Consider the following 27,197-nt stretch of genomic DNA (forward strand, 5'->3'; position numbering starts at 1 on the left):
ATGATGTCAAACTCTCACAAATATTTAGTCTTGTCATGGCTATGGTGATGTCAAATAGCAGACACGATCATGACGCTACTACAAAGAAGGTATCGGGGTGGTTGCAGGTCCTAAGCAAAGAAAGGTAGGTAGGTCTTTATTGTCATTGCACAAGTACAACCAAATGTTGTTTTCAGCACAAACCCCTTCATGAATCAGTGGACCCCGACTTAAACAAGTGTGAAAAACTTATTGGGGTGTTACCATTTAGTGGTCAATTGTACGGAATATGTACTGTACTGCCACCCAAACGCCTCCCTCGGGAGGTGTTTAGGGCATGTCCGACGGTAGGAGGCCACAGGGAAGACCCAGGACACGTTGGGAAGACTACGGGGAACGCCTCGGGATCCCCCGAGAAGAGCTGGACCAAGTGGCTGGGGAGAGGAAGGTCTGGGCTTCCCTGCTTAGGCTGCTGCCCCCGCGACCCGACCTCCGATAAGCGGAAGAAGATGGATGGATGGATGGATGGACTGTACTGTGCAATCTAGTAATAAAAGTTTCAATCAATAAATCGATCAATAGCATTCAAGCTAGCGAGCTAGCAGCAGTCCAAGTGCAGTCATCAATCTCAGTTTCTTACATCATTTCCTTTCATTTCAAAGGCTAAAACTCACTGTTGGCCGTCATTATTATTACTGTTACATCGCTACAATATGGTCTTGTTTCCTGGTGAAACATTGAAACACCGGCTGAGTATTTGTAGTTCTGATTGGTTCCACCGCCGTTTGATTGGTGCAATGAAGTCTGACGTCACTAAAGGATTGGCGAGACAGTCATGTGACAGAGCCATGTGACAGAGCCATGTGACAAGTCATGTGACAAGTCATGTGACGAGTCATGTGACAGAGTCATGTGTCGAGCGCCTGCCGGAAGAAAGCTTGCTGACAAAATAGGTTATAAAATAATTATGATACAAATAATTTTTAATTTGACCAATGACATTTTTTTTTTTTAAACGTTTTTATTCAACCTCAATTTAAAAACATATTTACATTTTTTTTTTTTTACAATAATTCAAATTAATAATTATTTTTGGATAAGTATAAAATATCTCTTCAAGGTAAATAATGTATATTATTATTACTCTCCAAGGTAAATAATGTATATTACTATTACTCTCTTCAAGGTAAATACTGTATATTATTATTACTCTCTCCAATGGGGTTAGTTAATGTACAGTTAATGTAAATACTGTACATTATTATTATTCTAAGGTATACATTATTATTATGATGTAATAATGTACATGATTTAAGGTATGTTGACGTTTTATTTCCAACAAAATAGTAAAAAAGCAGCAAAAGTTTGGACAGAAGTTGTTTAATGACAGCAAGTGCTGGCAGGTGTCGCCCTCTAGTGGCGGACAAGAAAAGCTGTGATCTTGGACTAAAAACTTGAGTGTTGTGAAATCAGCACAAGATGATTTCTTTCCACTGCTTTGACAAAAATATACAAAAAGATATCAAAGGTGGCGAGCATGTACATTATTTACAGCCGGGGGGGCATCACTAAAAAAAAAGTTGGCTGTAAAAACAAAAGTTTTCCTTCTACCAGCCGCCTCTTGGGAAGCGAACGGGGCCCCTGAAAGGCGGCCTTCCACGGAAGGGGCCCTCCGGCGGCCCCATGAAGGGCGGCCGGGGGAGGATGGGGCCGCGAGGGGGGAAGGGCAGGCGCATCCTGAACCTGGGGAAGGTCGGTCCCCCGGGCATCATTTGGGGGGGCATGTTGTGGGGGGGCAGGAAGCGGGGAGGGGGGCGATGGTAAGGGCCGGGCGGGAGGTTCATCACCACAGGCTCTGGGGGGCCCAGCTCGGGGTCCGCAGGTGTTCCCAGGCCAGGGTCAGAGGTCATGTCTTCTGCGGGTTTGACGCCTGGGAGACAAAGGAAGCATTAAAAGTAAGACAAAGTTGTTTTATTTTGAAGATCTCACCTGGTGCTGAGCTACGAGGCTTGAAGTCCAGCAGGTGAGGGCCACCCAGTGGGGGCATGGACACAGTTGAAGGGACAGGGACAAAACCCCCCATTCGGGGCGTGGACACAGTTGAAGAGACAGGGACAAAACCCCCCATTCGGGGCATAGACACATTTGAGGGGGTAGGGACTGGACCCCCCATTCGGGGCATGGACCCAGGGACAGGACCCCCCAGTGGGGACATGGACCCAGTTGAAGGGACAGGGACAAAACCCCCCATTCGGGGCATAGACACAGTTGAGGGGGTAGGGACAGGACCCCCCATTCGGGGCATGGACCCAGGTACAGGACCCCCCGGTGGGGGCATGGACAGAGTTGAAGGGACAGGGCCAGGACCCCCCATTCGGGGCATAGACACAGTTGAGGGGGTAGGGACAGGACCCCCCATTCGGGGCATGGACCCAGGGACAGGACCCCCCAGTGGGGGCATGGACCCAGTTGAAGGGATAGGGACAAAACCCCCCATTCGGGGCATAGACACAGTTGAGGGGGTAGGGACAGGACCCCCCATTCGGGGCATGGACCCAGGGACAGGACCCCCCGGTGGGGGCATGGACAGAGTTGAAGGGACAGGGCCAGGACCCCCCAATGGGGGCATGGACACAGGCGAAGTGACATGACCCCCCAGTGGGAGCATGGAAACGGTGACAGGACCCCCCATGGTGTGCATGGACCCGGGGGACATCAAGGCTGGAGACGTAAAGGCTGGGGGGCTCCTGATGGACTCCATGGCTGGCCCCTGGAAGACAAAGACAATGTGTCAATCAAAGGAGTGATCTTGACGTCTGTTTAGTTGTGATGAGATAGAAATCATCCGTTCCAGTGTCAAAAACGTCCTGACAGGCCACAAGGAAACATGCAGAGGGGATTACTCTGTGTGTGTGTGTGTCTCTGTGTGTGTGTGTGTGTGTCTCTGTGTGTGTGTGTCTGTGTGTGTGTGTCTCTCTGTGTGTGTGTGTGTGTGTGTCTCTGTGTGTGTGTGTGTGTGTGTGTGTGTGTGTGTGTGTGTGTGTGTGTGTGTGCCGGGGAGGCCAGTCTCTTCACATCAAACCTAGCATAAAAACTACTGTACATGTTTACCTCCAATACGATACTGACATTGATATCAGCAGGAGTCATACTTACTTGTATTATTTAGTAGTGAATGTTATAAAAGGTTTGATGAGTGAAACAGACAACAATAGTAGGTATGAAAAACACAAACCTAAAAAAAGCTCATGATGCAGTAAGTTGAATGATGCGGACACGTTTGTTACTGGATACTTTCTAATAGACTTCTGCCTTGGAGACTTTGTGTGTGGAAGTAATATGGAACTATAATTACTTGGTACTTGTTTATTATGACGAATGTCACCTTTTATTGTTCATGATTATTACCTATGTCTAGCTTGTGTGCTTAGCTGTTGTGTAGCTGCTAGCTCCCAGTAGCCTATAGCCTAGCATGTTTACCTTTTGGAAATGACTTTTGTCAAATAAAGAAATTGCAAACATTTAGGTGTTAACTGTCCAGCTTTGCACAAGTAAACACGCTGCTTCTATCACACATGATATCGCACACAAGTAAACACGCTGCTTCTATCACACATGATATCGCACACAAGTAAACACGCTGCTTGTATCACACATGATATCACACACAAATAAACACGCTGCTTGTATCACACATGATATCACACACAAGTAAACACGCTGCTTGTATCGCACATGATATCACACACAAGTAAACACGCTGCTTGTATCACACATGATATCACACACAAATAAACATGCTGCTTGTATCACACATGATATCACACACAAGTAAACACGCTGCTTGTATCGCACATGATATCACACACAAGTAAACACTCTGCAGGACTGTTTGTATCCCACATGACATCACACACAAGTAAACACGCTGCTTGTATCACACATGATATCACACACAAGTAACACGCTGCTTGTATCACACATGATATCACACACAAGTAACACGCTGTGAGGACGGCTTGTATCGCACATGATGAAGTGAAGTGAATTATATTTATATAGCGCTTTTCTCTAGTGACTCAAAGCGCTTTCCATAGTGAAAAGGCAATATGTAAGTTCCATTTAAAGCAGTGTGGGTGTCACTGGGAGCAGGTGAGTCAAGTGTCTTGCCCAAGGACACAACGGCAGTGACTAGGATGGCGGAAGCGGGGATCGAACCTGGAACCCTCAAGTTGCTGGCACGGCCACTCCACCAACCGAGCTATAGCTTATATCACACATAAGGTAAATGTTTTCATCACACGTGTCCTATGTAATGATATCACTGAAATGTTAAGAAACACAAAAGTGATGATAGACTTTTGTGTTTTTATTTTCCAGAGAGTTTGGCCAAATTGCAAGATGTTGAAGATGACAGAAAGTGAAAGTGAAAGTGAAAGTGATGTTCCATTCAGCAGCCAATGGCAGAGAACAAGACTTGAAGTAAGTCAGTCATACGTTTAAAAAGAGGGAACAAAGCTCACAAAAACAACTTGTTTGTTGTGTCATGTTGATGCTCATAAATACTGGGGTTCCTGAATGCAACCTTGCTCACTCTAACTGTCATTGGTACATAATCAGGAATAATGTTGTTATTCTTATTATTGTGGGCGTGTTTATGTCAGCAATCATGTTAAAACTTGTATAATATACTGTAATATAATATAATACTATATTACTTACAGTATATATGTGTACAATACAACTATGACTTCAATATAATACTTGTACAATATCACTACTACTACATGACTTACAGTATAATACTTGTACAATATCACTACTCATAGTGGTCTTCCTGTCTGGCTGCGGAGAGTTTCTGGTCCCCTCTGGGTGGGGCGTCTCACACGCACGCACACACACACACACACACACACACACACACACACACACACACACACACACACACACACACACACACACACACACACACACACACACACACACTTATGGTACATACAGTACTGTAAATACACAAACATACATTCACACACAAATACAGTACATACATACATACACAGTATATACATACATACATACACATTCATGGTACATACATATAAACATTCTGTACATATACAAACACATATACATGCATACATTTGTGCATATAATCACCTTGCATCAAACATATATTAACATTGTTACCCTAGGGCAGGCGTCTGCAACCTTTTGCATCTATAGAACCATTTGGGACTGTTTCCAGCAAATCAAAAGCTATGTGATCACTACATTGAAGTTAATGCTACACAGGATTATCACTTCATCATTATTCCCTCGTAGTAGTTGAAGTTATGTGTGTTATTATGGAACAGCATTATGTCTAACACTGCTTGTCGCACATCTCCTTCCTCTTTTGCTCTATTCTATCTCCAACTTCTTTATGTTGCTGCGTTAAGGCGAGCTCTGTCTTTCCCCTCCAAACCCTAGCGAGCTAAGTCCTGACAGGTGCTAGTTTGTCAGCAGAAACTGAATAGTTGATGCACAACTTACAAAGACTTAAGACCGTGCCTCAAAAGTCAGCGTAGTGACAACACACACAGAAACAAACTAGCCGCAGGTTGCAGACCCCTGCCCTAGGGGGAAACTGGGTAACACATGGCACACTGACAAAGCTTAACCTATTGTTACTATAACAATCTACAAGGTTAATACTTCTCTTTCTTCCCCTCCATTTCTTTTGTATGTCAAGTTATCATGACATAGATGTATTGTTGCATTTGAAACTATTGTATTGTTGATAATAGAAATCATTATTATTTATTATCAATAGTCTTATTTCTATTGTAGTGTAATAATGTTCATGGTCATTTGTGTGTTATAAACACTAACTGCTTCTTTCATCTCACTTTCAGTTTTGCTGAGGCTGTTGTGTTGTTTGTTATTGTCTCTCAAACATGAATACATGAACCAAGTCAAACACAAATAAGAAAAGACTGTAAAGTAAATGTGATATAGATCAACTATTGGATGTGTTTACAGGACAAAAACAAAAGGAGTGCAAAAACTGCGGTTAAATATGCATTACAAAAAATGAAGAAGACCCTGAAAAGGCAAAGCGGTAGAAAATAGGTTAGAAGGATAAATAAGTTACCGTAAATTCTGGACTATAAATAGCTACTTTTTCCGTACGCTTTGAAGCCTGCGGCGTATAAAACGGTGGCATTCGCTGGCAGCCATAATGCAAAAAGTGAAAAAGCAAACAAGCAAATAAACGGAATAGGTGTGTTATTGTTTGTGCTATGGCGCCATCTTTTTGATGAGTTCACTCACTGCAGGTACTGGACTGGAAGTAGAAGTGCCGTTCAGTCTTCCGGCTGTTTCCACCCGTATGGATTCTTCATTCATCACCCCAAGCGACATTTGTAAGTTTTACAATATAACTAAAACTACTCTTACTGACTAAAGCGTCCCATGTGTGATGTCTGTAGGAGTGTTTTCATGCATATTTGTACTAATCATAATGTAACCAAGCTAGCGTCGTTAGCATTAGCTATTAGTGTCTGTATTAGTGTTATTCACTTACAATGACATTCTTTTTGTATTGTTTCACTTTCACAAATTCCTCAGTAAATTCACCAAAACGACACCGGGGAGTTATTGAGTCTGTTTAGCTGATTGGAGAGCTAGCTTGCGCAGCTAGTGGGTTCATGACCATGACTTCTGTTTTGTTTGATCAGCCGTTTTACTGCCCTGTTACAGACACTGTTTGCAAACAATTAAGGTATGTAAATAAACATTTACAGAATATTTCTGGGTAAATAACTAATTTCACAACATATATATCTGCAGCTTATAGTCCGTTGCGACTAATATATGGAAAATATGTTTTTCTTTTAAAATGTAGTGGGTGTGGCTTATATACCGACAATTGTGCTCTATAGTCTGGAAAATGGTGAGAAGTATGTACTGTACTATATCCTATAATACTTCAGAAAACCACTGTCTGTAACTACAGTTACATCTGTAAGTGTAAGTTAAAACTCTACTATGCAAAGCCAAAGCCATTTATCAACAACACCCAGAAACGCTTCGCTGGGCCTGAGCTCATCTAAGATGGACTGATAAAGTGGAAAAGTGTTCTGTGGTCTGACGAGTCCACATTTCAAATTGTTTTTTGGAAACTGTGGACGTCGTGTCCTCCGGACCAAAGAGGAAAAGAACCATCCGGATTGTTATAGGCGCAAAGTGTAAAAGGCAGCATGTGTGATGGTATGGGGGTGTATTAGTGCCCAAGACATGGGTAACTTACACATCTGTGAAGGCACCATTAATGCTGAAAGGTACATACAGCTTTTGGAGCAACATATGTTGCCATCCAAGCAACGTTACCATGGACGCCCCTGCTTATTTCAGATTCAAGATTGGTCAGCTCTAAGACTAGATGTGACCGATCTAAGTCTAGACTAGATGTGATCAATCTCAGTCTAAGACGACATGTGACCCATCTAAGTCTAGACTAGATGTGACCAATCTAAGTCAAAGACTACATGTAACAATCTAAGTCTAAGACTAGATGTGACCAATCTAATTCTCAGACTAGATGTGACCAATCTAAGTCTAAGACTAGATGAGACCGATCTAAGTCTAAGACTAGATGTGACCGATCTAAGTCTAGACTAGATGTGACCAATCTCAGTTTAAGACTAGATGTGACCCATCTAAGTCTAAGACTAGATGAGACCGATCTAAGTCTAAGACTAGATGTGACCAATCTAAGTCTAGGACTAGATGTGACCAATCTAAGTCTAAGACTAGATGTGACCAATCTAAATCTAAGACTAGATGTGACCCATCTAAGTCTAAGACTAGATGTGACCAATCTAAGTCTAAGACTAGATGTGACCAATCTAAGTCTAAGACTAGATGTGACCAATCTAAGTCTAAGACTAGATCTAACTGATCTAAATCTATGAGCATGTACTAATGAAGTCCACCTGGATCAGGGTCTTGATTGTGTTTCAGGTCAAGGACCCCAAACTGAGAAGAGAGAGTCAGGACCCCTACTCTTACATCCTATATAAACACAGTTCTACAACACAGGCCTATAACATCCTATATAAACACAGGCCTATAACATCCTATATAAACACAGGCCTATAACATCTTATATAAACACAGGTCTATAACATCCTATATAAACACAGATCTATAACATCCTATCTAAACACAGTTCTACAACACAGGCCTATAACATCCTATATAAACACAGGCCTATAACATCCTATATAAACACAGGTCTATAACATCCTATATAAACACAGGCCTATAACATCCTATATAAACACAGGTCTATAACATCCTATATAAACACAGTACTATAACATCCTATATAAACACAGGTCTACGTCACAGGCCTATAACATCCTATATAAACACAGGTCTATAACATCCTATATAAACACAGGTCTACAATAGGGTCTGCAACCCCCAGGGGGTCCACAGCTTGATTTGATGCAATGATTCCACTAAACTATCAGATAAAAACAACGATGGTATTCCTGTTAGCATGAGGGGAACCAGTTTGTCAAAATCCTTATGGAAGACAAGAACATGTTTTATGTTCTATGCACTCTGACTTGGAAATAAACACTTACAAGGCATTCATGGTGTCTATAGTGCTGTGCTACAAAGTCCTCTAAAATCATACAAAAAGTGCTAAAAAAACTTAATTTAGTAGTTTTTGTTGTCTCTCATCAAGTCTGCCATGATTAGTAGTCTTGTTGTTGTACACCACTTCCCACCCACAGCTTTCTTCTTTGCTGTCTCCATTGTTCATTGAACAAATTGCAAAACATTCACCAACACAGATGTCCACAATACTGTGGAATTTTGCCATGAAATCAGACGACTTAATAGCTGGCCACCATGCTGTCCCAAAATGTCCTCTACAATCCGTGACTTCATCATACTGAGACGTTTTCAGCAGGATATTTAGCTCGAAATGTAAAATTGCACTTTAGTAAGCTAACCCGGCCGTATTGGCATGTGTTGCAATGTTAAGATTTCATCATTGATATATAAACTATCAGACTGCGTAGTAGTGGCTCTCAGTAGGCCTTTAAGCCATAAGAAATGTGTGAAAGAATGATTGAATTCATCAAAGTAAAAGCGCAGCTAAGAGTTAAGCAGTGTCTTATCATCTTAAAACAGCCTAGGTTTGCCTTCAGGGTTTTACACATTCTCTTAATGTGACTTTTAAAATTCAGCTGATAGTCTATGATTATGCCCAAATATTTGACTTCAGGTACTTGTTCAATGAGATCCTCATTCATTTTTATATTCAGGTTTGTTTGAGGTAGCTTTTTTATGGAGAAGCAGACAGAGTTAGTCTTTTTAGTGTTTAGGGTTGAACAGGATGATGCTATTTGGTCTCATTGAGCATTGAACTTCTCAGCAACTTCTTACCTGATGTATATACCACCGTGTCATCTGTAAATCTATATCTGTACATACTCTGGTAGGTCATTGATGTATAGACTGAATAGTATCGGTCCCAAGACGCTACCCTGAGGTATCCCTGTTTCTATTGTGCGGAAGGAAGATCTGACATTATTAATGGTGACACATTGTTCACGGCCCTTTAGATATGACTCAAACCAGGACAATGACTGTTTGGATACATTTAATTTAGTTAGTTTTGAAATTAAAATGTCATGATTGACTGTATCAAATGCTTTTTTTAAGTGTATAAATACTGCACCGACCACCTGTCCAATGACAAGAGAATGTTTGATCTTTGCAGTTCAAAAACAAATGGCAGATTCTGTAGAATGTTACGTCTCAATCCCAATTGCAGGGCAGTCAAATAGTGCTTTGTCTCAAGGTGGTGCATTAGAGCATTACATGATGTAAAAAGTGCATTAGAGCAATACATGATGTTCTTTACAAACCCTGTTTCCAGATGAGTTGGGAAATTGTGTTGGATGTAAATATAAACAGAATACAATGATTTGCAAATCCTTTTCAAGCCATATTCAGTTGAATATGCTACAAAGACAACATATTTGATGTTCAAACTCAAACTTTTATTTATTTTTTTTTGCAAATAATAATTAACTTAGAATTTCATGGCTGCAACACGTGACAAAGTAGTTGGGAAAGGGCATGTTCACCACTGTGTTACATGACCTTTCCTTTTAACAACACTCAGTAAACGTTTGGGAACTGAGGAGACACATTTTTGAGGTGGAATTCTTTCCCATTCTTGCTTGATGTACAGCTTAAGTTGTTCAACAGTCCGGGGGTCTCCCTTCTGCTATTTTAGGCTTCACATTTTCAATGGGAGACAGATCTGGACTACAGGCAGGCCAGTCTAGTACCCGCACTCTTTTACTATGAAGCCACGTTGATGAATCACATGGCTTGGCATTGTCTTGCTGAAATAAGCAGGGGCGTCCATGGTAACGTTGCTTGGATGGCAACATATGTTGCTCCAAAAGCTGTATGTACATTTCAGCATTAATGGTGCCTTCACAGATGTGTAAGTTACCCATGTCTTGGCCACTAATACACCCCCATACCATCACACATGCTGCCTTTTACACTTTGCGCCTAGAACAATCCGGATGGTTCTTTTCCTCTTTGGTCTGGAGGACACGACGTCCACAGTTTCCAAAAACAATTTGAAATGTGGACTCGTCAGACCACAGAACACTTTTCCACTTTGTATCAGTCCATCTTAGATGAGCTCAGGCCCAGCGAAGCCGACGGCGTTTCTGGGTGTTGTTGATAAACGGTTTTCGCTTTGCATAGTAGAGCTTTAACTTTCACTTACAGATGTAGCGACCAACTGTAGTTACTGACAGTGGGTTTCTGAAATGTTCCTGAGCCCATGTGGTGATATCCTTTACACACTGATGTCGCTTGTTGATGCAGTACAGCCTGAGGGATGGAAGGTCACGGGCTTAGCTGCTTACGTGCAGTGATTTCTCCACATTCTCTGAACCCTTTGATGATATTACGGAGCGTAGATGGTGAAATCCCTAAATTCCTTGCAATAGCTGCTTGAGAAAGGTTGTTCTTAAACTGTTCAACAATTTGCTCACGCATTTGTTGACAAAGTGGTGACCCTCGCCCCATCCTTGTTTGTGAATGACTGAGCATTTCATGGAATCTACTTTTATAGCCAATCATGGCACCCACCTGTTCCCAATTAGCCTGCACACCTGTGGGATGTTCCAAATAAGTGTTTGATGAGCATTCCTCAACTTTATCAGTATTTATTGCCACCTTTCACAACTTCTTTGTCACGTGTTGCTGGCATTAAATTCTAAAGTTAATGATTATTTGCAAAAAAAAAAAAGTTTATGAGTTTGAACATCAAATATGTTGTCTTTGTAGCATATTCAGTTGAATATGCTACAAAGACAACATATTTGAATATGGCTTGAAAATGATTTGCAAATCATTGTATTCCGTTAATATTTACATCTAACACAATTTACCAACTCTTATGGAAACGGGGTTTGTACACTTTTGACCACCACTGTATATACATTCATATACATACACATACATACATACATATACACATACATATATACATACACACATACATATATACATATACATACATATATATATATATACATACATATACTTTTTCTTGCAACTGTATGTATATATGTATATGTATGTGAACCGTTTGGGATTACTTGGATTTCTGCATAAATTGGTGATAAAATGTCTTCTGCTCTTCATCAAAGTCACAACAATAAATAAAGTCTGATTCAACTAATAATAATAATAATACCGCACCAAAAATATAGGTTTTCATATTTGTATTGAACACAACATGTAAACATTGACAGTGCAGGGTGGAAGAAGTAAGTGAACCCTTGGATTTACTTAGTGGTTGACCCTCCTTGGGCAGCAACAAGGTTTCCTGTAGTTGCAGATCAGACCTGCACAACGGTCAGGAAGACTTTTGGACCATTCCTCTTCACAAAAGTGCTTCACTGCAGCAATATTCTCAATCGGGGTTGAGGTCAGGACTCTCTGAATGAGCCACTCCAGAAGGCGTATTTTCTTCTGTTGAAGGTTTCCTTCTATGATCGGGGTCATTACCTAGCCTCTGTTGAGCTTCAGTTGGTGGACAGATGGTCCGAGTTTTCCTGCAAAATGTCTTGATGAACTTGGGAATTCATCTTTCCATGGATGAAAGCAATCCATGATGCCATCTCAACCATATGTCACAGTTGGATGAGGTTCTGATGTTGGTGTGCCTTCTCCCTCCACACATGTTCCTTCCAAACAACTCCATTTTGGTTCCATCTGTCCACAGAACATGTTGCCAGTCGTGCTGTGGAACATCCAGGTGTTCTTTTACAAACTTCAAACGTGCAGCAATGGGGGGTTTTTTTTGACAGCAGTGGCTTCCTCCCATTAACTTTATTCTTGTTCAATGTTTTACGTGTTATAGATTGGTCAACAATGATGTCAGCATGTGCCAGACATTTCTGTAGGTCTTTAGCTGACACTCTAGGATTCTTCTTCACCTCACAGTCGTCTTTACAGGTTGGACCACGACTAGGGAGAGTAGGAACAGTGCTGAACTTTCTCCATTTGTGGATCGTCTGTGGACACCAAGGCTTGTACAGATACTTTTGTAACCCTTTCCAGATTGAAGTCAGTTAACAATTCTTGATTGTGGATCTTCTGTGAGCTCATGGTTCATGTCAGGCAATGCTTGTGGAGAACTTATCACAGGTGTGTGCTTTTTATAGAGCAGGGCAGCTTTAACCAACACATGTGATCTGGTCACATTGGTTAGACTCCATGTTGTCTGAGTCCTGGCTCCAGTCAGCTCTTGGAGAAGTCATTAGGGGTTCACATACCTTTTCCACCCTGCACGGTCAATGTTTACATGTGTTCAATAAAAAGATGAAAACCTATCTTCTTCTTTTTTGCGGTTTTAGTTGAATCAGATTGTGTTTGTCCACTGTTGTGACTTTGATTACACATTTTATCACCAATTTATGCAGAAATCTAAGTCATCCCAAAGGGTTCACATACTCGGGCAGGTGATTTGAACTTAATGAACAAGACTGAAAATAGGCCGAGGGCCAAATGCAAAAATCATAAAGAGTACACACAATGTTTATTAAATTAGCTAACTTCCTTTATCTGAATAGCCATTTGTGATTATAGCATGAAATAACAAATATCAAAATGTTAGCTACTGTAAAACAGCAATGAAAATGAAATGTAGCATTTAGACAGGCTATACTGTAGCAAAAGTGTGTTCTTAAATGTGTATTCCACGTCTTCCGTGTTGATTTGGGCTTACATGGTAAACAACTCACATGAATGTTTTATCCACACGCATTCATTTGTCCAAATGTAGCCAAGTAGACACATTTGAGTTTTTCTGAACATCTTCTACATGGCTAAAAGAAACATCTAAGGAAGAGAATTCCTCTGCCATCTTCCACTAGTTGGTTTTATTATTCCCCTTCCTGGTCCCATGACCCGCCCTATCTTGCCTCGGATTGGCTTGTCCCTAATGTTTTGCCCTCATCTTAACCAATGGTGAGTCATCATAGTAAACAACCAAGCAATCATGGATGTTCTTCTATGTAACCCAACCAATCATCATTGATGTTTCCCCTGTCGGTGGAGTTGCTTCGCTACGGAGCTTCCATTCTTAAATTAATCATTTTTATTGGAAATTCGTCATTTTTACCACTGGATAATCAAAAACCATTCTCATTACGGGAAAACCGTAGTTGTTGGCAGCTATGGTAAAGAGACGGATCAAGATTGAACAAACATTGTAGGTCGGAAAAAACGAACAAAAACGGAAAATATTTAAAAAGTATTTTTACAGAGATAAAAAATGACGGATTTCCAACTAAAGACGGAAAAATCCCATGCCTGCATACTTTTTCTTGCCACAAATACAAGGTTGAAACAACATACTTTTGGACAACGTTTATTCAATGTCAGGTTCTGATGTTGATTTGACATTGAAATGTGGTAATTTCCCAACCAACATGGTGGATCCAACGTTAGACACCAACGTTGTCACATATGTTTTGCAACGTCGTTCAGAAGTCATGTTGTATAATCAACATATCAATGTCTTGTGCCTGCTGGGTTGCAGCTAACAAATTAACACTGAATAATCAAGTAAGTCAAGTCAAATTCTATTATTGCGGATAAAAAAAATAGTCCAATTGTACCCTAATGAAATATCTAGTTTAATAGTCAAAAATGTATTTACTTTTGTTCAAGTTCTTTGCTGACTTGTTGCGACCTATTTAATATATATTTTTAATAACCTGACTGCACTGTATGTACACCAACAAAAACTGATCAATTAAATCAGGGTTTCTGTATCGCCAAATCTAACGTCATGCTTTTTAATGCAACTTAAAACACATTTCATGTCCTACTGCAGATAATGATATCTTTTCTAAAGCATACAATTACCAACACTGTAAGCATTTGACAATAGAAAAGTGTACATTAGGCACTAATAGTATCATAATATAGAACTAGAACATGCTATCTGTGCCTTGGACCTCTGGCCGGGGGTCGCCAGAAGCCGTCATACTGGTGCTGAGTGTCTGAATTTGTGAGTTTTAGGTGTAACTGTACAAGATGAGCTACGGTGCTAGCCTAAAACGTTAGCATACGCACATTAAAATGCTAACACTTAGCATGTGTGCTAAAAGTTAGCATGTCTCACATTTCAAGTAACACAGCTGTAAGGTGTGCGGAATTATGGACAAAAAAGTGTAAAATTTGTTGAAAAAATTAGCATGTTTAAGTTAGCTTGCTAGTATGCTATCGTGCAAGTAACCCTTTCAAACATTATTTATTAGTATTGAATTATCCTAAACAGGTAAACGTATTATATACAACCTACTTAGTGGTTAGAGCAGTGGTAGGGAACCTATGGCTCTGGAGCCAGATGTGGCTCTTTTGATGACTGCATGTGGCTCTCAGATATATCTTAGCTGACATTGCTTAAGTAATGAATAATAACACTGGTAATCACAGTGTTAAAAATAACCTTCGAAATATAAAACATTCTCATGCATTTTAATCCATCCATCCGTTTTCTACCGCACCTGTTCAAGAAGTCGCATTAACGATAGGAAGTATTTTATTTATGATTGGTGAACTTCAGAATAACAGCGTTATTAAAAATAAGATACTTATTATACTGTAAAATGTTGGTCTTACTTAAAAATGCACACATTTATCTGTATTCAGTGTTAAAAAATATTATATGGCTCTCACGGAAATACATTTTAAAATATTTGGCTTTCATGGCTCTCTCAGCCAAAAAGGTTCTCGACCCCTGGGTTGGGTAGGTTGTGAGTTCAAACCCCGGCCGAGTTATACCAAGGACTATAAACATGGGAGCCATTACCTCCCTGCTTGGCACTCAGCATCAAGGCTTGGAATTGGGGGTTAAATCACCAAAAATGATTCCTGGGCGTGGCCACCGCTGCTGCTCACTGCTCCCCTCACCTCCCAGGGGGTGAACAAGGGGATGGGTCAAATGCAGAGGACAAATTTCACCATACCTAGTGTGTGTGTGTGTGACTATCATTGCTACTTTAACTTAACATAAAAATAAAATGCTCTCTAAATCTCTTGTAGCAATTTTCCCCCCCGGTTTGTTTTGTTGCCATTGTGTGACATTCTCTGGACATTTAAGGCTTTTTATGCCATTCAGGCCTTCATTTTTGCACAATTCCTGTCATGACTTTAAATGCCCTGTGGAAAGCCTGTTCATTTAAAACTTGAAAATAAAAGATGGGATTTCTACTTAAATAATCTTTGCATCTAAAATGGTTTCTTTTTCCTTCTTTTAAAGAATTGAGAACATGCTGAGAGCAGATGTCCATGGGGGGTCAGGGGGGTCTTACCAGAGGGTCTCATCCCACTCCATCAGCAGCAGCTCCAGGTTAATCCCACAAGCCGGCCGTCTGGTCTTTGAGCGACACCGCCGATGGTTCGACTCGCGCGTCAGTTTCACTCGACTGTACTTTTAATTGTCGCTGGCGGAGGCGAGGAAGCTGCATCACAAACTCCCCACCACTTCTAAGATCAAAACAATTTGCTTTCCTTTCAACTCTTGGCTAATTGCAAGATTGACACTCACCTTGGTTAGCATGATGTTCTTCACCTGAGAGCTTCAACTAAATCCTCTCAAGGAAACACCTTTGTGTTTTCTCATCATAAAAACTAAACTTGTCCTATTATTCTGTTCTTAGCCAACAATTCACGTCTTTTTTGATTGCGTCTGGATAATGAGTGTGTCGGTAACATTAATGCAATATGTGTAGAAATCAGACATTACTTTGTAGTCAGGTCTCAGGTCAACTTGAAGACTCTTCAAAACCACAATTTAAGACTCATTTTACATAGAAAGGGAAAAAAAGGTAGAAAGACTCGGAGGGAAATCCAATGTAGCTTTAGTGATATTCTTCATAGGTGACAGTCATTTAGTGATATTCTGTGTCATAGGTGACAGTCATTTAGTGATATTCTGTGTCATAGGTGACAGTCATTTAGTGATATTCTGTGTCATAGGTGACAGTCATTTAGTGATATTCTGTGTCATAGGTGACAGTCATTTAATGATATTCTGTGTCATAGGTGACAGTCATTTAGTGATATTCTGTGTCATAGGTAACAGTCATTTAGTGATATTCTGTGTCATAGGTGACAGTCATTTAGTGATGTTCTGTGTCATAGGTGACAGTCATTTAGTGATATTCTGTGTCATAGGTGACAGTCATTTAGTGATATTCTGTGTCATAGGTGACAGTCATTTAGTGATATTCTGTGTCATAGGTGACAGTCATTTAGTGATATTGTGTGTCATAGGTGACAGTCATTTAGTGATATTCTGTGTCATAGGTGACAGTCATAAGCACAAACGGCCACACTTTGGAGAAGATATAGTTTAGCAATTCCTGTAAGGAAATTGCAAATGATTATTTGATGTTAACTAAAATGACTTATCAGGTGACCTGCAGCATTCATTAAGTTATTAATAAGTCTGCTTATTGTTATTTAACTATTGATTACATTTATATATTGTTGCATTTAAAGTGATTGTAATGTTGGTCATTAGGAGTGTAGGGTTGTCCCGATACCAATATTGTGGTACCGGTACTAGTACCGTACCAAAATGTATTTCAATACTTTCCTAAATAAAGGGGCCACAAAAAATGTCATTATTGGCTTCATTTGAACAAAACGTTTTAGGGTACAAGAAACATATGTTTATTATTGTAATTTAGTCTTTAAATAAAATAGTGACCATACTAGACAACTTGCCTTTTAGTAGTAAGTAAACTAACAAAGACTCCTAAGTAGTCGTATGCAGTAACATATTGTGTCATTTATACACCTATTATTTTGTCAACACTATGAGGGACAAACTGTAAAATGGATTATTAATCTACTTGTTCATTTACTGTTAATATCTGCTTGTTTTCTCTTTTAACATGTTCTATCTACACTTCTGTTCAAATGTAATAATCACTTATTCTTCTCTTCTTTGATACTTGACATTAGTTTTGGATGATACCACACATTTAGGTATGGATGTGATACCAAGTAGTTACAGGATCATACATTGGTCATATTCAAAGTCCTCATGTGTCCAGGGACATATCACCTGACTTTATAAACATGAATTTAAAAAAAGATTTAGTGATGATATCAATGCAACCACAGTCATATTGACTAGATACGCTCTTGTACTTGGTATCATTACAGTGGATGTTAGGTGTAGATCCACACATGGACTTTGTTTACATTCAGGGGTGCTAGCTTGCTGTTAGCAGTTAGCTATTGTATCCTCCTATGGCAGACGTTGGCAAGTTAAGCCCCGGGGGCCACATGCGGCCCGTTAAGCTTTTCAATCTGGCCCGCCGGACATTCCCAAATATTATTTTTAGATGTTTAAGATGTAAAGTGTTGCTGCCATTATGATGTGCACTTATCTTTTCTAATTACCGTAAGTCTTCAACTATAGAAAGTATTTCAATGGTTGGAGTCTGCATAATATACTAGTTACTATGCTCATCGAATCAATGAGTTACTATGGTAATGTAATGAGTTACTATGGTCATGTAATTAGTTACTATGGTAATGTAATGAGTTACTATGGTATTGTAAGTCACAGCAGCTCAGACGAGGCACCAAGCAGTGTGGGTAGGGAGTGTGAAATGTGGGTGTCAGGGACGGATGCAGGAGGAGATTTTTACAACAAAGTTGTAAAGCTTAGTGATATATCAGCTTGTAGGTGAGGTTTTTTACCCTTCACGTTCATATTTCGCTGCGTTTTCTGTTTGTGTTGCATTTGGCTTGATTGTAAAATATGTGGATGGAGAGGGGGTGTGACGTTCATGTGTTGTCAATATTCAGTGTTTTATCCTTCATAGTTAATATTGTAAATCCCACATTCTTTATTTTCATGTGCATTCTGGGTGTCTCATTCAGTAAAAACATTTAAAATTCCATTCGGTTTTTTTAAGGCGGCCTGTCTTAACGTTTTTAGCTTCCAATCAGACATTATTGTGAGGTTTTGTATTAGTGTTCCAGCCCCCAGACACATTTTTTCCTCAAAATAATTGCCCAGGCCTGTCCTACGGTGTGTAGTGAAGCATGTTCAGCTATTCCTCGTCCTCCAGTGATAATGATACGTACTTTATTTGTCGCCATGGAGGCGAGGATTAGTGATTTAGAAGTAGCTCAAACACTGTGGATGGATGTTAGCTGCATAATCTATATCTGCTGTACACATATACTTTGAAAAGAGAAGTGTTAGATACTTCTTTTTTTATTTGTAACGATTCCTGATCGATTAAAAAAAAAAATCTTTTTTTTTAAATTAGTCTTGACCAGCCACTCAAATGATATAGTTGATGTAGATGATCTCTATCTGCTGTACACATTGACTTTATTTCTCTTGCTGCCTTATTTGGGTTTGAGTTCATTAAATGTCTGGGTAGTTTCATTCAACAAAATGATATAATAATATATGATATTATCTGTATGTCGTTAATCATAGAACTGACCACCAATGTCATTTTCAAAAAGTATTGATTTTGAATGGAGAATCAATTCTGAATGGAATATTTACCCTCAAGAAGCGAACCGTGTGTTGGCCAAAGATACCAGAGGTAATTACTATTCATTGTCAATAGTGTTATTTCTAGTAGTATTTTCATTGCTTCATTTGTAGTGCAATACTGTTCATGGTCATGTCTGTTATCAATTTCAATAACTGCTTTTGGTTAATATATGTAATCATATTTGTATATATCCTAGTTGTCTCTTTTCTTCTTTCCATCCCCTCCTGCTCTGTTCCAGCTGTGCCAAACACTACATCTATCCATTTATTCATGTCAAATACAAGTAAGCCAACATGTACTTGGCTAAAGTAATGTGTACAGCAGATATAGATCATCTACATCAACAATATAATGACAGGACATGTAATACATATTTGGGGGAAAAAAGTGCAAAGTTGAATGAAAACTGCACTTTTTGTGTTGAATTGTCCCATAATGCATGATTGTTATGAGAGGTTGTGTGCATTATAGACAGGTGAGAACAATGCAGGTGATTAGGATTCATCTAGTCCACCAATAAAGTTGTATACATGTTATAAACTTATAGTGTCACATAACAGGCACATTCAGCATGTAAAACTTATATTTTAGGCATTCAAACGTATATGCGTGCATTATTTTTCTTTGATTTAATTACTATTTTATAGTATTAATAGTGTCATTAACCTGTTTCAATGTTATTTATATATTTATTTAAATTATTTACAATATCTTTAAACTTGATCATTCATTTTTTCTACTAGGTTAATTTGTGTAATGTTTTCACCTACCTGTTTTTTCCAGGTTTGGAAATGCAACATAATAAATGTCATTCTTAAAATAAGGTTATGATGATTATGGTCTACACGTGTAAACACTTCCTTGTGGTCTACATCAAGGTTCCCCAATCTTTTTTCCACCAGGGACCGCTTTAATGAATGCATTATTTTCACTTTCTAAGTGTGGCAGATAAAAACAGCAAAAAAAATGAGCATGAAAGATTAGGCTTTGGCTACAATCTGGCACATTAACATTTTATATGTGCATTAATGAGCACGGTCTCATGTACTATACACAAAGGAGTTGTAATATACATTTATTAATAATCGTATTGGTGTGTTAAGTGGGACAGGCCAAAGTTAAAGGAGCCATATGTAATGACTGCATGTCAAGTCATCATTAAAGCATTAATAAATCATGTTCTTTTCCAGTACCTCTAGAACTGATAACAGTAGTCCAACCGGGATATGCTCATTTCAAATTTACATTTACAGACCCAAAATCTTATTGTTTTTATTTCGATGTCCTGCCCTCCACCGTTCGACCAATAAGAAAGTCTGTGAGTGTGTCACATCCAGGTTGTCAGTTACGCACCACCATCTTCATCTAGCTACTGCCACTGGTAAAGTTACTAAACATGTCAGACCTTAGTACATTTAAAAGTTACCATTCTCAACTTATTCATGACAAAGCCAGGAACAAAACCAGGATTTGTATCGGCATGCCTTTGAAAGATGGAGACCATTTTTTTCATCTGACACCAAACTTGCCAATTTCCTCCTTGATAGGTAAGTCAGTCATTTACGTTTTCTTATTACTTGTAATAAATGGAAATGGACATTTGGTAAGTAAACTATGATCTTGTCTAACAAAGTTAGTATGTTCCTGAAACCAATGCATGCTAGCCCAGTCAATGACACATGGACATACAGGCTAATATATGCTAGTTAGCATTTATGACATACATGCTGACAGTGTAAAATCTATTTTGGACAAATAAAAGCTATGTGGATATGGGTAGTGTCAGTGACTATTTCCTTCTCAATATACTGATAACACTGAGGAAACTGGTTCCGACATTAATGATAAAATAATTCCGCATTGGTGTTTGCATATCGTGGACTACATGTACCAAGTTATATGGCAATGTAAAACAGCAGTCCATATGCATACCTTGGTCAAATGTCTCTTTAGTTTTGGGCGTACATTAGGCTGCAAAGCATATTTTCACCAGTATAACCATTGCTAGCCTTGGTTGTAGTTGCTTTTAGTCTTTGTTTTCTGATAGTACTGACTATAACTGTATAGTTGTGATATTGACATACTTCTCCTGAAAATAGTCTCATTACTGTGTAAAATGTGTTGGTTAGAGATTTGTTATTGACAAGACGCTTGTCTATTCAGCTATTACGGTCCCAGACCTCAACCCCTAGTTAGAGGCAGTGGAAGTTTGGAGTTCCTTAGAGTACCGGTAGCCCAGTCCATCCAGCTGGATTCGGCTGTGTATCTGGCAACCTCGGTCAGGGAGGGGACTACAGAATTTTGACCGTGATTGCAGTACCATTTCTGGCCACAATATTACATATGGCTCCTTTAAGTCGGAGAAAATGCGGTAGTTTATAATTTATTGTTTCTGTGCGGCCCGGTAGCAATACCAGTCCCCGGACCAGTGGTTGGGGACCACTGGGGCTACATAACATGTTCTTTGTTGCAGAGATGATGTTTTACAGACCATCTTCAAGCCGCTTTCTGACCTTCTCTTCAGGATGCGCAGTTTTATTTACGTGCCTCCACTTCTACTGCGTCAGCGCTTCTCTATGTGCTTTACTGCCAAATAAAGTCAGAACTGTACACTATTTTTTTCTTAGAAATGGCAACAGCAGAGGATGACAAAGTCTGCCCCACAACAAGAAGATAGAGAAAAAGAAGGAACTATAAAATTGGCGGACTCGCGCAAAGCTCCCGACCTTATATGGAAATATCCGCTTACGTAGCGCAGGCAAAATATGTCACTAAAGTCTCAAAATCCAAACGTGTGGTTTGTAGCAAGTTTGGAAGAATGCAAGATTGTTTTATAAATATCTCCGCCATGTCTCTATTTGCAGGACTTAGACAGAACCCTAAGAGGTACTAAATGGTAAGAAAAGTTGCTTCAGCAAAATAAGCACAAGCAGTATTGCTAGTTTAAGCATGAAGAAGAACATAACAAAACAGTCACTTACAAGGTCCGCTCTCACCGGGATGCCGTCTGATGGGATGGCTGTATCTTTCGGCACCAGACTTGTGCTCTCCTTGAGCTGGTAAATTCCAGAGTAGTCCTCGGGTCAAAAAATTGTGAGAGCAACTGAGCGTCTTGCTGAGACTCCCGAGTGACGCTGTTGGGGTCAGTTGAGTCAGTCGGTCTGGATTTATAGAATGTCAACTTCTCGACTTGGTGCCACAGCCTGGACTATACAGGTGAGAGGTATGACTTATGGACTATACAGGTGAGAGGTATGACTTATAACCTAGCATCAACTTTTCCTGTTTACACTGCACAACAAATCTTGAGGGTTTTTTTTGCCCTCTAGGGATATTAGGCTTTTAAAAGTGCTTCAAATCAGACCTTTTCGCATCAGATTTGGGCCTAAAAGGTGCTAATCTGATTTTTTCTAATCTAATCGAAAACACGAGCGCAATGCAACTTTTATTGGGCGAGCACGATCACTTACCTTTTTGCAATTCTCTTCTTCCTCCTCCCGCAGTTGTTTTCCACCATCCGCCTACTTCCTCTCCCTAATCCAATAACACGCTGATCTTTGGTAGCCACTTCCTTCTTCATTTACGCAATACGATGTTCTGTCCAAGTAAGTTTCCAAACGCTAATTTAGACATGGAAATATATGATCAAATAATCACGGGTATTGCCAGCGACGAGTTAACTTTTCATCTACAAAAGCCAAAAGCAGTGAAATTGTCAGGTTGTGTAATGTTAAATAAAAAGAGAATACAACAAATCCTTTTCAACTTATATTCAATTGAATAGACTGCAAAGACAAGATATTTCATGTTCGCACTGAGAAACTTTCTTCTTTTTTGCAAATAATCATTACTTAGAATTGAATGGCAGCAACACATTGCAAAAAAGTTGTCACAGGGGCATTTTTACTACTGTGTTACATGGCCTTTCCTTTTAACAACACTCAGTAAAGGTTTGGGAACTGAGGAGACATTTTTGAAGTGGAATTCTTTCCCATTCTTGCTTGATGTACAGCTTAAGTTGTTCAACAGTCTCCCTTCTCATATTTTAGACTTCACACATTTTCAATGTCTGGACTACAGGCAGGCCAGTTTAGTACCCGCACTCTTTTACTTTGAAGCCACGCTGTTGTAACACGTGGCTTGGCCTTGTCTTGCTGAAATAAGCAGGGGCGTCCATGATAACGTTGCTTGGATGGCAACATATGTTGCTCCAAAAGCTGTATGTACCTTTCAGCATTAATGGTGCCTTCACAGATGTGTAAGTTACCCATGTCTTGGCCACTAATACACCCCCATACCATCACACATGCTGCCTTTTACACTTTCACACTAGAACAGTCCGGATGTTTTTTTCCCTCTTTGTTCGTCCACAGTTTCCAAAAACAATTTGAAATGTCACTCGTCAGACCACAGAACACTTTTCCACTTTGCATCAGTCCATCTTAGATGAGCTCAGGCCCAGCGAAGCGTTTCTGGGTGTTGTTGATAAATGGCTTTGGCTTTGCATAGTAGAGTTTTAACTTGTACTTACAGATGTAGCGACCAACTGTAGTTACTGACAGTGGTTTTCTGAAGTGTTCCTGAGCTCATGTGGTAATATCCTTTACACACTGATGTCGATTTTTGATGGTAAATGTGGTGCGTAATATCATGGCTTACGTGCAGTGATTTCTCCAGATTTTCTGAACCTTTTGATGATATTACGGAGCGTAGATGGTGAAATCCCTAAATTCCTTGCAATAGCTGCTTGAAAAATGTTGTTCTTAAACAATTTGCTCAGGCATTTGTTGACAAAGTGGTGACCCTCGCCCCGTCCTTGTTTGTGAATGACTGAGCATTTCATGGAATCTACTTTTATACCCAATCATGGCACCCACCTGTTCCCAATTAGCCTGTTCACCTGTGGGATGTTCCAAATAAGTCTTTGATGAGCATTCCTCAACTTTATCACTCTTTTTTGCCACTTGTGCCAGCTTTTTTGAAACATGTTGCAGGCATCAAACTCTAAATGAGCTAATATTTGCTAAAAAATATAATTTTCCAGTTGGAACAATACATTTCTTGTCTTTGCAGTCTATTCAATTGAAAATAAGTTGAAAAGGATTTGCAAATCATCGTATTTTGTTTACCATTTACACAATGTGCAAACTTCACTGCTTTTAGGGTTTGTACAAGAGGTAGGAGCTCATTTCGACCGACTTACTTTGTTTACACCTTATCAAACTACACGTGCAATTTACGTTGGGGCCTGTGCGCGTTTATACTGGAGTCTGATAAAGATCACATTCTATTTGCAGTGTAAACAGTTAGCTGGAAAAAAATTAAGCTTTAGAAAAAAATCAGATTTGGTCCACTTTGGCCTGCAGTGTAAATGTAGTCAGAGACAATACAGCAGCAGCTCTTCCAATAACAATGTCGCTAGAACTTAGTTATTAAACTGGTCACAGTATGTAAATGGAGCTTTGTTGACAGTTTTTAGATGGTTTTAAAATGGGCTTTATAGGCGGAATCGCTAGACCCCCATTATCTGCATTGTTAACCGCCTCGTACTAAGAGTTTTTTTAACATCTTCAACGCACAGAAAAATAAAGACGTGTGTTCTTGTCCCACATTTAAGGAGAATGCACTTTTGGGGGGGGGAATTTTGCCTATCATTCACAATCTTTATGAGACCAAGAACACACGTCTTTTTATTTTATAGGATTTTAAAGATGAGGCTAATGGTAGTCACAATTGTAGCCTTCAAAAAATTTAAAAATCCTCCATCAACGTTTTACATACATATTGCAAGTATATATATATATATATATATATATATATATATACATAATGTAGTAACAGACACCTTCATAACAATATGTATTATGTACAATATACAAACTGCAAGTATATAGTGTAGTAACAGACACCTTCATAACAATATGTAATATGTACGATATACACACTGCAAGTATATATATATAATTTAGTAACAGACACCTTAATATGTAATATGCACAATATACACACTGCAAGTATATATATAATGTAGTAACAGACACCTTCATAACAATATGTAATATGTACAATGTACACACTGCAAGTATATATATATATATATAAATATATAATTTAGTAACAGACACCTTCATAACAATGTTATGTTTAATATTTACCATTTTTTGATCATTTTGATCATTGCCGGAACTAATTTCTTCAGCGCATTGATTTCTGTTTCCATAGCAGCGCACGTCCGAATGTTGTAAACAAAGGCGAGTGTGTGTTCTAATCATAGCAGACTTGGTAACAAACAACAAAGACAACTATTTTTTTAAATAAATTAGGATTCATAACCTTATCTTTTTGAAGCTGAATATACTGAGGATAAACTGCTGCTTCTAGAAGCGAGCTCGAAAGAAGAGTGAGACGTTGGAGCAGACGGAAGCCGAGAGAGTGAAGTGAAAATGAATTGAAGCTGCTAAATGTGGAATTTGAAGTCAAGCTATTTTGACATAAATGGAGTGTTTACCCAAATAAACTTTATATTGATCACGATACACGCAGCACGCCATGCGTGTTAGTACAACTACAGTATATACTTTGTCTGGCTAGCTGTGTACAAACAAAACATGAAAAAATACTTTACAGATACTGTTATATGATTGTTCATGTTTTTCACTCAGTACAGATTGGTGTCATATCAGTGTCGTGTATTACAAACTCAAACATGCTTCATATTGTCATAGAAGCCAGCTTATCTTGTTAGCCTTTACAGCTAATACCATAGCACGCCGATGTGAAAATGAGTTCCTCAGTGTTCTCATCCAATAACAATGTTACTTACTACAGCTTGGTTATTACATTGTTGATGGTTTCTGAATTCATTTTTAAAGTGATTTAGAGGTAGAATTGATTGCTACCATTAGCTGCATTGCTAGCTACCAAGAACGAGACAATTTCCACATGTTAGAATGCAAAAACAAAACAAAACAACCTTTGTCTTCATGTCTCTCATGATTGTAAATGATTAGCAAAATAAAAAAAGGGCAGTTGCCCTTTAAGATTGTGGATGAGGTGCCAAATTTCAAATAACAGTTTAATAGTTCCCGCTTATTATGACCATCTCTACTGAACACTGGCTAATTGTCTGCCTCCCAGCAAAATGACTCACCCTTTTTAAGACCTTCCCAATTTGTTTTGCACTCTGCTTTTTTACTTAAACAAAAACTTGTACCACACGGCTGGCAAGGGAAACATACAGGAACAGGTCAAAGTACAGTTTTTGAAATGCATTGTCAACGTTTGTGCTTTTCTCAAAGAAAACGGAAGGATTGAAATCATTTCATTTGACCAATGTTAGTGCATATAAAGTCAGGAGGAGAGTTTCCACCCTGGAAAGACGAAACCACTATTTTTGCAACATTAACACCTATCTTTTCAAGGCAGCCTTTTGGCAGTTTTACAAAAATAAATGTCACTGTCAAAGCCATCATTAGCCACTTGGACAAAAAAACAACCTTTAAAAAGTCCTATTTTTCACTGAATACTTGAATCTAATGAACACAATTCAGCCATTTTTGCAGCAGTTACGATTTGGTTCTTGATCCAAATTCCTGTCAGAGGTTTCCAACAACCGTGCACTTTAGTCCATTTAAGTCTCGGTCACCATCTTTGCAGTAACGGGGCCAACAAGAAACGGAGCAAACCCTTCGTTTTTTTTTGGGTGTGAAAGCTGAAACTCACACAACAGATGACAGTGACCCGAGACTGCTGTTAGGCCCCGATGGAAGTCTCTGAAACGGATCAAACACCTTTTTCCGGTCTATAAATTGGAAAAATCTACAATGGCAGTCATTTATAAATTGAAAAAGGAGAAGTCTGCTTTCATGCATTCCACCTCGTTGAAAATTACATTTGCACACACCTCTGCCATGTCAACACTGATATGCTTGCAGTGGCACCAAATTAACCAAAAAATGACAGAAATTCAGCCAAACGGTAACATCCCAGCTAATGAGTGGAACATATTAATGCAGCAAGTTAAAAGGTTTAAGCACATGTTTTTGTTGTGAAAAGTTTACACTGACT

General features: G+C 39.2%; 1 protein-coding gene across 1 annotated transcript in view; it reads right to left on the minus strand.

Moving 5' to 3' along the window:
* Window positions 1-1,343: 1,343 nt before the first annotated feature.
* Window positions 1,344-27,197, minus strand: part of LOC133614312 (SR-related and CTD-associated factor 4-like) — a 51,510-nt gene continuing 25,656 nt past the window's right edge. The window contains exons 17-19 of the mRNA XM_061972164.2: window positions 2,655-2,749; window positions 1,969-2,621; window positions 1,344-1,909 (exon numbers count right to left, since the gene is read on the minus strand). Coding sequence (XP_061828148.1) covers window positions 1,587-1,909; window positions 1,969-2,621; window positions 2,655-2,749 — 1,071 coding nt within the window. The 3' untranslated portion in view covers window positions 1,344-1,586. The remainder of the gene's footprint in view (window positions 1,910-1,968; window positions 2,622-2,654; window positions 2,750-27,197) is intronic.

This window comes from Nerophis lumbriciformis, linkage group LG17, assembly GCF_033978685.3.
Source record: "Nerophis lumbriciformis linkage group LG17, RoL_Nlum_v2.1, whole genome shotgun sequence".
Lineage (NCBI taxonomy): Eukaryota > Metazoa > Chordata > Actinopteri > Syngnathiformes > Syngnathidae > Nerophis > Nerophis lumbriciformis.